Raw genomic sequence first — 17192 nt, 5'->3', positions numbered from 1 at the left:
GAATGGGAATGGTTTGGGATTATGCAATGCAATGCTATTAAGCGATTTATGCCTTTAACCGATATGCGATTAACCGACTTCGACTGTATATTATAGTATTGAGTATCTTGTTTTCTTTCGATCTTTTTGAGATATTTTATCTTTACCTTTTGTAAAATATTGTGACTTTGTGACTTTCATAGAGGATCTGTCAGGTGATTCACGGTCCAGCGATTATCATTGACAAAATCAGCACAATCTTGGTGGAACCTGACTGCAAGGGAAAGATGACTAAGAAAGGTATTGCGTTATAACATCATGGTTGCGTATGACTATGTTTTGCATTATGACATCATGGTAACATCACTTTAGATTGTGTTGAGGGTAGTCTTTTTGTTACATGATAGACTGACAACATCATTGTAGCTTGCCGCGATTAGAAATTGTAATTTTGTGAAAATTCGCTTATTCAGGTGACGTGACCATCATGATAGGGAAGGGAAAGCCGAGGCATATTGGCAAGGAATTGGACGCCATCCAACTCTCTATATTTTCACACAGGTCAGTGTTATTTCGTAGATACAGTTTTTGGAAGCAAGTTTTATAACTGACAATAACTGGAAAATTGAATATCAAATGCATGCAATGACCATTGTGGTAGTTGTAAGGTGTGGTTGGGTTCTTTGTCATTCTCCGTTATTTTAAATATATAGGTGTTATTTTGTGGACTGAATTTTTCGAAGCGATTTTTATGACTGACAATTTACCCGAAAGACAATAACTGGGAAATTGAATACCAAATGCATACAATTATTATTGGGGTAGCTGTAAGGCGTGGTTGGGTTTTTTGTCATTCCCAATTTTGTCGCATCAAAGTTTGGTGACTTTTTGCCGACTTTCCAAGCCAGGTGGGTGCTAAGGTCAACACTGATGCAGTTTGAAGTATTTTCCACATTTAGTTGCAAAGAACCTCGTCCATGTATAAGTTGTTGTCGAATGATATTTGTAGAATGTTTACAACCAATTACTATGCAACAGCTACGCTGTCGTTTTATTAAAACTTAGCATTCAAATTTTTAGATTATTCAAACATTATTATTTAGTTCACTAACATCAAACTCATTCACGCATCTGCAGATACAAGAAAGGATTTGTTTTTGCCAGTCCAGGATGTGACATCATCAACGATGGTGGCAGAGTTGGAGGTATCGAACTTTCTGGGATTGAAGATCATGCTCTAGTGACATTGAGTGGTAAGCCACCACATGTCGAAAAAGTAAACAGTTTTTTCATATCTTGTTCTCGTATCCTGGACATAAGATCATATCAGATTTCATCCATCAACAATGCCACCTTCTAATGGAAATAATTCAGCCCTTTTAAACACGTTTTCTATCGCTGATTCTGATATCGCATCCCATGCATAGTTGACGTAATTCGCTGCATCTAGCAGATGATGGTTGCCATAGGCAACACCCGCTGCCCCTCTGGGTAACCTTTTTGCTTGCTCTTGTTTGCGTAACTTCAAAGTCTCTTTTAGCTCATAAAGGTTAAGAACATCTTTAACATACGAATATCTCAACTTTTCTTTAGTTCTGCAATTATACCCATATCGCATGGTTGCTTCCAGCTAGTGCAGTTGGAAGGGAAAATGCCACCTTGACGTTGTTTCTCTCAAAAGCAGAAGAATGACCAGGGGTGGTGTCCATCTACAGGAGAACCCGGCGTCCTGTTCTCTTCTTCACTTTATTGAACCATTTCCAACACATGTCAACATCCATCCATGCTTTACCCTGACTTAGTACTTTAGAGGCCATTCTCGATTCTTGACACAAGCCGGAAATTTTGGTTTCCCAATCAATGTACAAGGAACTTTATGCGTTCCTGTGGCATTTGCGCAAACAACCAGTGACACTCGTTCTTTAGCTTTCTTTTTCCTCGGGTAGTGCTGACATCTCCAGGTGGCATGAGCAAGGTATATCTGAGCAAGAACTAAAAAAATAACCCAGTTTCCTCCATGTTATAAACATTCTCGGGATCTTCTCATCGTGGAGAAGAATTTTCTGCAATCCACGACGTGATCGGAATCGGCCACTGCCATGAAGTTTTCAAGTCATCCTCTGATATCAATAGCTGTTCAGCGATTTGTTTTGTTTTAAAAACGGCCAATGAGAGCGGAAGTGGAAGGCTTGTGCAGTGCATGCTATCAATCCAAACATACAACATATCTTCCAGTTCAGAAAATTGACCAACAGATGCTTGAAATTGTTTTGTTTTGGTCTCTTCAGACATCAAAGCAGATCATTTTCGAATAACTTCTTGATGATTCTTCTAAACCTTTGGAATAATGTCTTCACTCACTTCGTCCTTCCGAGCAAAACTGTGGTACGCGTACCACTAGCGGTACGCGAGAGCTTTTTAAGTGGTACCGCGTACCGCTGAACATGATTTTCGATGTGCTGTGAGTAATGTGTTGCCCCGGATAGACAAGCTTGTGCAGAAAAAACAGTTGCATCTAGCAAATTAAATTGTGTTTTCTTGCTATTCATTGGTGTTATGGTATAGTAATAACGGTAATAACTAATAAATACCGGTACATTTGAGTAAAATAAGTCATTCAGAAACCAGGTGGTACGCAGTGTAGCAAAAAAAACGAATGAGTGGTACTACGCGTTCGCAAAAAGTTTGAGAAACACTGACTTAAATGCTTGACATCATGCGCAGTTAAAAGTACAGGATTACTAGGAGTAAGCTACTGTGCCATTATACTCACCACCTAACACAATCATTTCATCTGCAAAAACTTGTACAATTTTACTGCAGGCCAGCTCACTACTGCACCCATCTCATGCAAGCGTTGTGTATAGTGCATGCAGATTTGAATCCACTGACCTGGTAACTTATTCGCGATTACAAGTTTGATGCTTTGAACTACTTTACTAATCTAAATTAAAAAGTTCATCTCAAGGACCAAGCTGTGCATTTGTTGTCATAACCGTAAACCCAGCAGACGAAATTACACTTGCGTAATTGTTACGGCTTAAAAGAGTTGATTGTGATGTTCTGTACTGTCACCATACACATTTCAAGGGAAGAAAAAACGAAAACATTGCTAAGTACGCGCACCTACCAGTTGCGTACTTAAGCTGGAGATTACTGGTCTAGATATTTGTCCAGCACTGCATTTACTTGTTTGTTCTAATTTCTGCGAATTTATTGCACCAAGATTTCTCGGCCCTTGACATTTTCTCTGTGGTTCAGTCGTTGAAAGTCCAGTATAGTCTTGTGTATATTGCAAGACTTGCTTGTGTAAATATGTTCTTGATAACTGAGTAGGTATAGTTCTATTATGATCATTGTGTGTCATTAGAACGCTCAGTATTTTTAAATATAGCATTACATGAATTGACAGGAACGACTTGACTTCTCGTGCGCTCTTTTCGGACCCGATGGTGGTCTTGTTTCCAACGCTCCTCACATCCCAGGCCACCTAGGGGTCATGCAGGATGTCGTGCAGTACCAGATGATGGCGATACAGAATAAGGAGGGTGATTACATCCTCTCTAAATATCCATGGGCTGGAGTACTTCGTATTTTTTATCTAACTGTGATCACTCCTGTGAGTATGATCATGTGATTTGCTTGGTGATGTGATAAATGTTATAGATCTGATCACAAAGTTTATCATAGGATGTTCAAAAGTTTCATGGTTGTGTAGCAACGGTGTTTGTGTTAACCAACCGCTACTGAAGCACTATGAGAAGGTTGCCATTTATGCTGGGATGTGATAGTGATTTATGTGGTAATGTTGTGAATGACGTGCTTTCTCGTATCATATGATGCTGAAAAGTTTCATGGTAGTTGTTGTGTGAAATGACAAATTGGTTTCTGGTTTTCTAATGAGTCAGAATTACCTTTAAACCCTATTGAACTTGTTTTTACTTGTTACCTCACAGAAGTGACAGCGGTTCTCATGCTCCCAGGAGAATTCACTAGTTGCAACCGGACCCACAATCTCCATGGCAACCTGGCCGACTTGAGAGCGCTAGTTGCCGCTAACCAGAAGGTAAGTGTCTTTGTGACGTCACAACTGTATCAATCACAGACATTTCAACGAAGCTTTCTGTTTAGGGTATCCACCTAGTCCAGGAGCTCATATTGAGCAGCGCGACATTCGATTTCGAAGGGACATCCCCTATGGCGATAAACAAGTTGAACGCGCCGAGAGCGATCAGCAAGTCTGCCATCATCTACTCCCTCAGGTGCATGGTGGGCTACGACATCCCGCTTAACCAGGGCTGCCTCGCCCCTATTCCCGTCCACATCACACAATTGGTTCCTACTCGACCCCGATATCCAGTTATCCGGTCGTTCTCAAGAACTTCCAGCTTCTCCCGACCACTGGCAGAGACGGGGTTTTGAGGAAGATTCTCTTTTGAAACAACTTGACGCTGTCAGTGTCGTTTATTAAACTCTGTTCTAACAAATGTTTTGATTTTTTAAAGTTGCTGAATTTTTTCAAAACTCAACGTTTTTAAGCCACATTTTGATGCACTCGTAGACAATATTTTTTGCGTCACTCGCAAAATAACGCGGTGTAGTTTCAAATGACATCTGTTCGTATTATTGGCTGTCGCCCTTTCAAACCTTGTCACGTGCATCAGCCCCAGCACTGCTTCTACAAGTTTTAATTTTGAAACAATTTTGCGAGATAATTCACTGAAAGCGAAATGCAGCTTATTCCAACACCAGCCAGACACAAAATCCAGCTCCACGCGACCTGATGCGTGTTGTTGAAGCTTCTCGACTACTTGTGAGTGACCTTGCAGCCCAGCATTGGAGAGATCGCAATCTCGTCCTTACTCCACATACAAGCCTGATGCGGAGAACGACGCAGGAAAGTTTCGAGTCAGCATCCTTTCTAAGAATCCATTTTTGAAATCTGGTAAGTAACAGCAGATACCGATTATACATGGCCCACAAGGTAAAAATATGTTTCATGGTAAGTTTGTATCTACCCAAGGTCCCGGCTCACATCTACTCTTCTAACCACACAAATACGCAATTTTGATCACCTCATTTGACCGCCCTGCGCCTTATTCTGAAACATCAACCGATCCGGCCGCCTTTATTTCTACCGCATGTTGGCGCTAGTGCGCTACAATTTTTCCTGGCTTTCATGTGAATATTTTATATTATTTGCTGCGCTGGTGTTAAGTAATCGCTTGTACACGAAGCAAAACAATGGTTGGTTTCTGTGGTTTTTGTAATAATTATTATTCTATACAAAGCAAAGAGTAATATCGTTAGATAACAATACGTTTTAACATTACCTATTATTACGTAATAAAAGTTGTGTTGATTCATAAATATTTGCCTAGATTAGCCAGAATAAATCGATGAAATAGGACAAAGTAACGTACACGTGACAAAACTCATCGAATCAGTGGCGACAAATATGACTTTGAAAGACGGAAACAGCTTGAAAGTTTTTAAAGCAAAGCGGAAGTCCAGAGAACAGCTGGAACATGTTGCGAATGCGCACAAGTATTCCATGTATGCACAGTATGCGTGTATAGCTGCAACCGACCTTCTTCTTTGCGTGGTGATGCATGTCTGGTCTGAAGAAGATTTTCTTTCGAAAAAAACTTAACCCCGTCAGTGTTGAGCGAAAGGAGGGTTTTCCAACCCTATGGAGCTGAAGGTAAAGGGGATTCCCCGTGTACCCACTTACAACCAGTTTGTGATGAAATATTTGATAATCTTGGAAGATGAAAAAGCGGCGATGTAGGAACCGGTGTTACGAGGATGAGAGAGATATTACGAAAGTTCTGACCATTTTGCATCATAAACCTTAAATATGACTCATCACCAGCGCACGACCTCTGGTGGAGAATTTGCTAAAATGTCGTTAAACTTGACCTTCTTATAATGCAGATGGTGGATCTGGAAGTCGATGTAACATCGTTATGTTATAAAGGACAACACCTCTGAAGCGTGACGTGTTATTGGAGAAAGAATTACGTCTTCCACTACATTGCTCATAGTTTTACCTTTTCGAGCAAAGTACGTGTTTCTTGCAGAGAAATGAAAGTTTTGAGTTTTTGAAACTTTAAAGATTGTTCGTCTTTCGCGCGCATTTTGCAACCGTTTAACATCGAATGAGGCGATGGCCAAGTAGCAGTAATCGTTTTTATTGGTTTGTTAAAATTTTTAGCTACTTGTTTGGTTATTTTGCCAGCTTCTTAGTCGTGAGTACAGGTGGAGAAACAATAGAAAACAAAGACTAGTCTTTAACCACATTAAATAACTCTAAACCGGGTTTCTTTGCTTAAAATGGGAACATCTTCGGTAAAATGGGAACCACGTTTACACTTTCCACCGGACAACTTGGAATAAATGAGACAATCATCACAAACTGGACATAAAGCTAAGAACGTCGCTTTTGTTGAAGCAAGTTATTCAGCAGAAAGATTTTGCCAAGTGGACAGAAGTTATGAGCGACAAGTAGAATGCGAAGGAATTTTATATTTATTTGCTACATCCAGCAGGTTTATTGCTGTAAAGTATGTCTCAAGGTGGCGCCCTGCAGCTATTAAAGCAGATTTCCAACATCGTTTTCTTCAAAAGCAATAAAAACCTACAGCCCTCGTGTATAGGAGTCATATAAGAACCTCGACCAATTGAAGGAATTTTTGCTGGAACGTTTTGTTCCTGGCAGCGAGTTTATCTTATCGACACCAGGTGGCGTTATAGCCCGCAGTTGTAACGCACTTGGACAAGGCATTAATGACACTTGCTCCTGTTCAGTGCACCTGGTGGGTAGTTCTTAATTCAGGCGATAACTTATTGTGTAAAAGTCAAAGATAAACTAATAAACAATGTGTGAGAATCAAAATATGCACAAAGGCTACCTCGGTAACCGGGACTCGAGGGATGAGAAATCGTCGCCATGTTTAAGACTTGCAAATACTGTTCTCAGTCCGAGGACAACTATTATTTATTATACCAAGCATTAAACAAACTTTTCCTAATTTTATGATAATAATAATCTTTACTTCTCTGTGCAGGGTTTCGTGACGTATAAGTTGAATAAATTGCACCTTCGTAGTCAACAGCTTTATACCTGCTGCTCGGTCTCCTCTCACACAGACACAACTTCCGAGTGACCGTGAACTTGGTGCTTTGCTCCTCGGAGTTGTCTTTGTTTTTGGCAGGAAATATGGAATTGTTAAAGCATGGAGTGGAATGAAAGATTTCATTTATGGAATGGAACGAATCTTCAATAATAATCTTGAATGCACATTCACACAATTGAATTAAGTTCACGCATTCCCAGAACACTACACGCGCACGCTCATTCACACAATCAAGTGCGTTCACCACAAACTTTTAAAATTATAACAGTGTGGTTTCTTCCATTTTCGAAGGCGTTAATATCGTACAAAGTATGGAATATGAAATGAAAGATTTTGCTGGATATGGACCTTGGAAAATTTCAATTCCATTCCACAGCATGTCTTGGTCTTTGGAATTGTGGAAACGTCGCTCAAGCGTGACCAAGCGTTGAGACTGCGCATGACTCGTGTGTCATACATTCTTTCTGTGTTGTTGGGGAAAGCGGCCACTTCTTTCATCTGGTGCTTTTAACATGTTATTCACTTATTTTATCCGGGTCGTTGATTGCTCGGAAACCTGCAGGTTTTAAAGAGCCTAAGAAAATGCAACCCTACAAAAGTACCGCGGTACAGTAATTCGGTACTACGGCATAGTATTGTATTGATTTATCGTTCGTTGCCTCCTATCAGTGAACAGTAATTTGATTGATTTAAATATTCACACAACGACTTTATCGTAGCAATTAACAAGTTTTTCTCGGCATACTTCATTCAATCACGACAACACTGTTCATCTGTGTATTCATGTACGTCACAATAGTCATTGTTTCATCATATTACAAATAAAACTTTCTGCCCAAGTGAATACACAAGTATCAAATATTATGTGAGATCGTAACACATCTTGTGGGGAAAAGTTCTTCATTATAAAAGAAATAAGATCTGGTCGCCATTATCTCTGTGTACTAACTGCAGCTTGTGGTAGTTTAAGCCGTCCCTGGAATTGATTTGTTTTATAGAGACTTTATATTTTGATGATATTTTACTCTGCTGCAAATCCAGCATTTATCGTTTTTAAATTCATTTGAAGGTAGTAAAGCTCTCATAGTTTTAAGTTCATTTGTGAGTTACAACTTACGCACCCGGGGAAAAACCATGACGTCACCATCGGTGAGTCTATTAATGATCAAACAATGTAGTAATTTGTTGAATGTCTTGCTAGTCGTTGATGTTGTCTCGTACATTGACCGTTCAATTTACTTAATTTGTGTTTAAACATTCCAAACAAATACAATCACATGTTTCCTTGCTGGCTTATTCTGTGTATGCAGTGGGATTCATCAATTCACGTGAATGTAACGCGTGGTAATTAGTAGCGGTAAAGTTTCAATTATTTGAGGCTTAATATGTGTTGGACTTAGGCCTATTTTCATCTACATATTTTACAAAAGGTCACTGCGAATATGTTGTCAGTTGTGGGGAAGCTGAAATTACCTTGGATTGTGTTGCAAATATTAGAACTGAGGTAACTTTTCAGCATTCTAATACATTGAGGATCCATTGTAGTGATTTATTGACTTAAACGTCTGATCAATACAATGGTTTCATTCATTATTTTATGTTTCGATAACTCTACCAACTCTGTAGCTTTGTTTGAGCTGAGACCTTTTGTCATTGCTTCATTGTGACGTTTGTTCGTAACAATCCCGGTTTCCAAGCGCGGCCTGCGAAGTATAGTGCAAAGTTCAATTCAAATTAAAATTTATCTGAAGGCAGTAAAGCTCTGGTAGTTTTTAGTTTATTTGTGAGTTACAACTTACGTAATCGGGGAAAAACCATGACGTCACAACCGGTGAGTCTATTAATGATCAAACAATGTAGTAATTTGTTGAATGTCTTTCTAGTTGTTGATTTTTTTTCGTACATTGACCGTTCAATTTGCTTAATTTGTGTTTAAACATTTAATAAGCAAGTTCTAAACAAATATAATCACAAGTTTCCTTGCTGGCTTATTCTGTGTATGCGGTGGGATTCATCAATTCACGTGCATGTAACATGTGGTATTTAGTAGCGGTAAAGTTTGAATTATTTGAGGCTTAATATGTGTTGGGCTTATGCTTATTTTCATCTACATATTTTGCAAAAAGGTCACTGCGAATATGTTGTCAGTTGTGGGAAAGCTGAAATTACCTTGGGTTGTGTCGCAAATATTAGAACCGAGGTAACTTTGCAGCATTCTAATACATTGAGGATCCATTGTAGTGATGTGTTGACTTAAACGTCTGGTCAATACAATGGTTTCAATGATTATTGTATGTTTTGATAACTCTACCAACTTTAAACTTTGTTTGCTTTGTTTGCACTGAGACCTTTTGTCATTGCTTCATTGTGACGTTTGTTCGTAACAATCCCGGTTTCCAAGCGCGGCCTGCGAAGTATAGTGCAAAGTTTAATTCAAATTAAAATTTATCTGAAGGCAGTAAAGCTCTGGTAGTTTTTAGTTTATTTGTGAGTTACAACTTACGTAATCGGGGAAAAACCATGACGTCACAACCTGTGAGTCTATTAATGATCAAACAATGTAGTCATTTGTTGAATGTCTTTCTAGTTGTTGATTTTTTTCGTACATTGACCGTTTAATTTGCTTAATTTGTGTTTAAACATTTAATAAGCAAGTTCTAAACAAATATAATCACATGTTTCCTTGCTGGCTTATTCTGTGTATGCAGTGGGATTCATCAATTCACGTGAATGTAACGCGTGGTATTTAGTAGCGGTAAAGTTTGAATTATTTGAGGCTTAATATGTGTTGGGCTTATGCTTATTTTCATCTACATATTTTGCAAAAAGGTCACTGCGAATATGTTGTCAGTTGTGGGAAAGCTGAAATTACCTTGGGTTGTGTCGCAAATATTAGAACCGAGGTAACTTTGCAGCATTCTAATACATTGAGGATCCATTGTAGTGATGTGTTGACTTAAACGTCTGGTCAATACAATGGTTTCAATGATTATTGTATGTTATGATAACTCTACCAACTTTAAACTTTGTTTGCTTTGTTTGCACTGAGACCTTTTGTCATTGCTTCATTGTGACGTTTGTTCGTAACAATCCCAGTGCAAAGTGTGGGCTTGCGCTTGGTTACAAATGATTTAGCCGCTGAATTTTGACCAAACTTTGTTTGTTAGACAAGGAAAGTTGCCGGTCCTGTCATGGCCACGCACCAATGGCATCAATTGACTTTTTAAGTTAGCATCGGTTCAATCCGACATCTAACGACTTTCTTTTATTACTTGTTCATTGAACCGAAACCGGTTGGTAACTTTCATATCTGGAACAGTTTTACAAAATCCTTTAAAAAGTTCGATTAAATTTTAGTAAGATTTTATATGAAGCCTTCCAAAATATCGAGAGAAAGAGATGCTTTGTACTTAATGAGTTTGTCGTGAAACCTGGTTCAGCTTAAATTACAATAGTTAAGATTCCAACCATTGTTTAATATTTTCCCGCTCTTTATTCTTTCAATTGAATTTTTATTTCATGCGGCCGCTTCATTGTGACCGTTGCTACGTCAAAGAACACGTTTCTTAGAAATTCTACGTCATTAATTTGGGCTTTCATCAAATTTTTAAATTCTAAATTTTTCCCGGAAAAGTTCTCAGAAACCAGTGATCCGAAACGAAAACATATGAAAAGGTTTCACAGACGATGTGTTTGTTTTTGGTGTGTCGTGTCCGATGACCATGGTAGGCCTATTTAAGGATAAATGGTACCAAACTATTTAGCTTACACAGAAATGGTTTCCAACCTTTACAATAAAACAAAATGTGCTTGAAATAAAACGACGCTTCGCTTGACTGCACTTGGCTTGAAGCAAACTGCGCAAATTGGTCACTCCGTCTTTGCACTCAATATTATGCGATGGTGCTTGGAACACGGGCTCATATGAAACGGGGTTTTCGTGTTTATTAAGTGTGGTGTTTTACTACAGGAATGAACGGAGTGCGTCTGAACCACACAACATCGGGTTTCATTAGCAGGTGGGCTTATTATACCGGAACGTATAAAGCGGCGACCAGTGTATTGAAACAAATAGTGTTCTTCTAAACATGTAGTAAAAATTATTTTATTAAACAGTTTGTCGACACCAACCAGATAAAACATGTTAAAATGTTCCGATTTTCAACATGTAGAGTGGACTACGCTGTAATTCACTTATTTAAGAATTTGACCTCTAGTGTCGCATTAGGGTAATTACCGTCGAACGCAACGTAGGCTATTCTTAAACTGTTACGTTGTTAATTAGGACCGGCAACATTGTTCGACGTCATAATATGTTTTGATTGAATGAAATCGTTGATTTTCTGAATGTCTGATACAACCCTCCACTATGGTGGGTGTCTGGGCATTTGTGTCTGTGCGTTGATTCATTTAGCAGAGATTGCTATCTCAATTGCGCTTTGTCAACATCAAGTGGCCGCTTGTGTATATTGCTCAATGCGGTTCTGAATCGATTTTATGGTTGGAGCGGCAGCGCAATGTGCTGTGTTAGTTTAATGTGATTGTTAGCCACCAGCAATAATTCTTCGGGTAAAAATTAGTAGGTTTATTCGCTTTCTTTGCGTCTCTCTCCGGGTGTTGCTTAATTTCTATTCTGTTGCACTAAATCGTTGTGTTTCGATCAGTCAAGTTTAAGACGAGTTGCGATACTATGAACTACATTGTATTATGCTGCTCAGAGTTAACGGTTGTGGTGTGTTCTATTAGCTAGGAGACCAATTCTCAATCACAAATATTTGTGCAGAAATCAGTGCTTGAGTCTTAGATCAGCGTATTTCGGATTCTTATGATAAAGTATTTGTAACGGTTGGATAATATTTCATGGTTGGCATAGACATGGCCTCTATGCAGGATTACGATTATTTCTTATGATTCATTTCCAATATAGGCAGAATAAGCAAGATGATTGCGGACTTAGCTGTAAAAGCGTCAGGTTCCGATTTTAAGTAAGGCAAGTAAACTACCGCTATACACGGAACCTGATCTGTGGTTTTGCATGAGGGAAATAACCTTTGAACGCAATATGTTTGAACTCTTCCGCCATTATTTAGGAGCGACAACATTGGTAGATGTCATGAAATGTGTTGAATTAAATCGTTAATTTGCTGAATGTCTGATACAACACTCCACTATGGATGAGCGTCTGTTCACGAATTCATTCCACAGTTTAACTTTTGAGCAATGAATAAGCAGGATGGTTGCGACTTAGTCATAACAGCTCCAAGTGTTCAGAAGTTAACCTATGGCATATGTTTGTTTTCGGATAAGGAGGCATTTCAGATTTTAGTTCGAGTTTTCTTTCTAGATCGACGTCTCCTCAATGTTTACCCGCGGACTTCGAGCAACTTTTGGCCCGTCAAGCTATTTTGTTTGGTTCAAAATCATTTGCTTTACTCGCAGCTTAACTCTTGATAGTGATTCAGAAAGCAAAATTGTAAGATCATTGACATTCATTGTAAGAAATAGAACTCTCCTCTAGCTTAGCAAGGAATTTAGGTCACTACTTTTTGCCAAAGTCGATTATTTAGACGGGTAATATCGTATTCGGGTTTGCCATTGCTATAGTTGGCTTATTCGTGTAAACCCGAACCAAGAAGATGATATTCGGGGAAGTATTCTTCAGTTTGTCGTCGCATATCAACCTATCTTGATTTCGTAATAAATACTCACATCGAATCATCGGAGTTCGATCGAGTTTTTCTCATCCTTCAGCATCTCGCGTGAACTCAGCGCTTCGACATGGCCGCCATGTTCCTCGGTCAAAGTGACAAAAACATTGTCGGCGAAGTATTTGCCAGTCTGGACAACTCTGTGGAATCTCATCAAGTCTTCTCATTTTCCACTTTTCCGACTTGAACCAACTCAGGGCTTGCAACATGATCTACCTGTAGCCGTCTGCGTTTCGAGAGAAATACAACATAAGAAAAATTGCCATCAATGATGTCGTAGCTACACTCTCGCTAAGCGCAGGTTTCTTGACGGCAGAAACGGTACTTAATTTTTGCCTTCGGTATGGTTTGGTTTTAGATATTCAGTGAGTTGACTTCATTCGAGTCTTATTTGCCGGATGAGTCGACTTGACAGATTCGAGTCACTTCTTTCAAAATACTTGACTTGGGACTCGAGTCTGATGACTTAGTTACGACTCGGCAAACGAGCGAGTGTAGCATAATTCAAACAAATACGTCACTAAGCTTTGTGCGTTAGTTAAATTCTGTTGATGATTTTAAATCACTTAATTATCGGTGACTTGCTTTTCCGTTGGTTTTCTGTAACAATTTGGCTCGTGATTCCCGATCTAGAAACAATAAACTTCTTTCAAAGAGAACTTGTGAATGACTCTATTCGATCAAACTGAAACGGAACAAAAGTTAAGGGAAATCCCCTTCGCGTCTTAGAAGCTCAACCTTTCAATTAAGGCTGCATGAACAAAAGAACAAGCCAGACTTTAAACTCCCGATAGATGGAAAATTAACTTTGCTTTCTACAACTCGCTTCAATATTTGTGCTTTGACAATTGACGAGTAGCAGAGAGAAATTGGTATTGTGATGTTATGATCATCTTTATCTTCGGACTGACAAAAGTTTTACACGACCCGATGATGATTCTTCATCGCTCGAGCACCTGTGTCCGAGCTAGCAAATTCCGATTGTCACATTTTTTTTATTTTATTTTTTTTATTTTTTACGTAGTATTTCCCGAATTTAGAACTGTCCACCATGTCCACTGAACAGGAGCAAGTGTGGTTATAATCTTATTAATTATTATATCATATTACTGGCATGGCCAAGGACGGATTCACGAGAAGTTACCGTGAACAAACTCACCGGCGACAACTGGTACTGGCCCAAACCACTCGGCTACCAAGAAGACTTAATTAATAAATTAAGTGACGCAGTCATTTAAATATTGTGCATATCAGCATAGTTCTGTGAATAAGCTTTTATAGCCTGTAAGTATATTTGTTACGACGTAATCGGCAGCCGATAATGCAAAGCATCTGGATATTTGGAACGCAATTTCTAAATTATTGAGATATCTAAAAATGTTTGAAATTTACTTTTTTGTTCGAATGACCTGGACCCGGGCATGATGACGTCAAAGCTACCAGCTCACCACTGGTAACCTGATACCTGAGCGAACGTTACGAAGCCGCTTTGTGCAGAAATAGCTTAAGAAAGAAGTTTAATGTGCTTTTGTTTTCCGTATTCTCATCCGGTAACCACCCGATTAACCGCCCAGTGGTTTGAAAGTCCGCCTTTGGTGAGGAAGCTTTTTTTCCAGGACCGAGCCATGCTGCAAATATTTTACGAGTGAAAGTCTCTATCGACCGGTGTCCGGCATGTAGATGTAGAGTGTAGCGAGATGAGAACAAATAAAGTATGAAAGATGTAGTGTGCATTATGTCTATGTTTACAAGTAGTTCGTATGTAGTGATATATGAGAAAAAGTAGGTCTATATATTTCGCATGGGTCTGTAGGTTGCAGCAACAAAAATACGACTTTCCCCGCATTTGTGGTCGATGTCCACCGTCAATAATTTGACCTGAGACTTGTGACCCGCATAAACGTAGGCGGCCTGCATTAACTAGTTATAGTAACCAAATCACTTCTGTCAGGAGGGAATATTTGTAAAAACACTATTGTCTCAATATAGCATTAAAGTCCATGTTTTCTAAGCTGTTCATATATGTGGAAATAGCCCTCGACAGTCGACCATCATTGCAGATTTGAAGCATTTGCATTTGCCATTATTTAGGAGCGGCAACATTGGTAGATGTCATGAAATGTGTTAAATTAAATCGTTAATTTGCTGAAAGTCTGATACAACACTCCACTATGGATGAGCGTCTATTCACGAATTCATTCCACAGTTTAGTTTTTCTGTTGGTCATTCATTACTAGTAGAGCGAATAAGCAAGATGGTTGCGACTTAGTCATAACAGCTCCAAGTGTTCAGAAGTTAGTCCATGGCATGTGTTTGTTTTCGGATAAGGAGGCATTTCAGATTTTAGTTCGAGTTTTCTTTCTAGATCGACGTCTCCTGAACGTTCGCCCGCGGACTTCGAGCAACTTTTGGCCCGTCAAGATATTTTATTTGGCCCAAGATCATTTGCTTTACTCGCAGCGTAACTCTAATAGTGATTCAGAAACGATTTAGATCTATGACATTCATTGTAAGAAATGGAACTCTCCTCTAGCTTAGCCAGGAATTTAGGTCATTAACATTACTTTTTGCCAAACATTGATTATTTAGACGGGTAATATCGTATTCGGATTTGCCATTGCTATAGTTGGCTTATTCGTGTCAACCCGAACCAAGAAGGTGAAATTTGGGGAATGTACTCTTCAGTTTGTCGTCGCATATCAACCTATTCTGATTGCGTAATAAATACTTTGTGTAATTTCTATTTTTCTTCGCTGATATTAATGTTACTGCACGAATCTGGTACAAGTTTATCTTTGAACTGAGAAAAGTCTTCACGCAAATTAAGCTCGGCCATGATTTGTCAAACTCCTTGCACTGCCTTTACCGGTTCTCGACGTCATTATTGCTTCTGGAGTTACCTTTTTTGTTCGAATGGCCTGGACCCGGGCATTATGATGTCAAAGCTACCAGCTGACCAGTGGTAACCTGATACCTGAGCGAACGTTACGAAGCCGCTTTGTGCAGAAATATCTTAAGAAAGAAGTTTAATGTGCTTTTGTTTTCCATATTCTTATCCGGTAACCACCCGATTAACCACCACGTGGTTTGAAAGTCCGCCTTTGGGGAAGAACTTTTTTCCAGGGCCGAGCCATGCTTCAAATACTTAAGTGAAAGTCTCCATCGATCGGTGTCCGGTTTCCGGTGTCCGGTAAAGAAAGAGTTCAGCGAGATGCGATCAAACAAAGTATGAAAGATGCAGTGTGCATTATGTCTATGTTTAGAAGTAGTTCGTATGTAGTGATATATGAGAAAAAGTAGGCCTATATATTTCGCATGGGTCTGTAGGTTGCAGCAACAAAAATACGACTTTCCACGCATTTGTGGTCGATGTCCACCGTCAGTAATTTAATTTAACCTGAGACATGTGACCTGTATATGCGTAGGCGGCCTACATTAACTGGTTGTAGTAACCAAATCAATTCTGCCAGGAAAGAATATTTGTGAAAATATGTCAATATCTTAAAAACTGTGCAACAAATTCAGTATCGACGAACAGTCATTGCAAGAAAATGCAAGAAATTTAAAGATCTTAACTAAAACTTAGCCAATGTAAACTTACCCTGTTAGTGATTATATGCGTCCACTATTGTCTCAGTATAGCATTAAAGTCCATGTTTTGTAAGTTGTTCATATATGTGGAAATAGCCATCTACAGTCGACCATCATTGAAGGTTTGAAGCATTTGAATGTAATAGAATCACTTTAAGAAATTTAGAAAATTTCACTTTACAAAATTTCACAACCCCATATACAGCATCTTATTATATCAAATGTAAATGTAGTAAATGATATAAGTTTATATAAAAGCATAAATGCAATGTAGCGATGTTGAATGGCAGAGTTGTTCCTAATTTTCTTGTTTTACTAAAAATTTTGTAGACGCCGAGTATTGCAAGCTAGCTCGTTATAATGGCTGGTGGTACAAGTTTCTTTTTTAACCTTAAACAGTTAAAAAAGATCGTTTTATAAAGTCCTTGCCCACCCAAGAACAACTCGAACACGGACAGTGTCAAATTTCCAGCTCAACCTGAGCAAGATTTTTCGCGCCAGGAAAAGTTTAAACAGAGACCGCGAACAACCTTCGTGACTTTTCGCTTTTGTTTGAAAGACGTATCTAGACGTATAATATAATAAGACGTATTATTTTATATTTTACTCCACACTCGCCAGGGTAACTCAGCCGATCCAGTGATAACTTCTTGTTTAATAATTGACGCTGAGAAGATTTTTAAATCTAGGTTTTAGACAAATTTTATTCTATCAAAATAAGAATTGAAAACTTTCCAGGAATTCAGCCCAGTCAGCACCCAAATTAAATCGGGGA

General features: G+C 38.9%; 1 protein-coding gene and 1 long non-coding RNA gene across 6 annotated transcripts in view; one reads left to right on the top strand and one right to left on the bottom strand.

Moving 5' to 3' along the window:
- LOC143453389 (5-oxoprolinase-like) overlaps positions 1-5349 on the top strand; it is a 53935-nt gene extending 48586 nt beyond the window's left edge. For 2 of the 5 annotated variants that reach the window (XM_076954724.1, XM_076954722.1), the window contains 3 exons: positions 3670-3781; positions 3936-4045; positions 4111-5349. In XM_076954724.1, the coding sequence (XP_076810839.1) occupies positions 3736-3781; positions 3936-4045; positions 4111-4401 (447 nt within the window). In that variant the 5' untranslated portion in view covers positions 3670-3735 and the 3' untranslated portion in view covers positions 4402-5349. Of the gene's footprint in view, positions 1-3307; positions 3599-3669; positions 3782-3935; positions 4046-4110 lie in introns of those variants that run through there. The other 3 variants (XR_013115164.1, XM_076954725.1, XM_076954726.1) reach the window with 3 other exon arrangements.
- LOC143453429 (uncharacterized) overlaps positions 1-17192 on the bottom strand; it is a 195784-nt gene that overhangs the window by 8809 nt on the left and 169783 nt on the right. The window lies entirely within an intron of this gene.

Source organism: Clavelina lepadiformis, chromosome 4 (assembly GCF_947623445.1).
Source record: "Clavelina lepadiformis chromosome 4, kaClaLepa1.1, whole genome shotgun sequence".
Classification (NCBI taxonomy): Eukaryota; Metazoa; Chordata; class Ascidiacea; order Aplousobranchia; family Clavelinidae; genus Clavelina; species Clavelina lepadiformis.
Note: the sequence above shows the minus strand (reverse complement) of the source record. Positions and strands in the feature narration are given on the sequence as shown.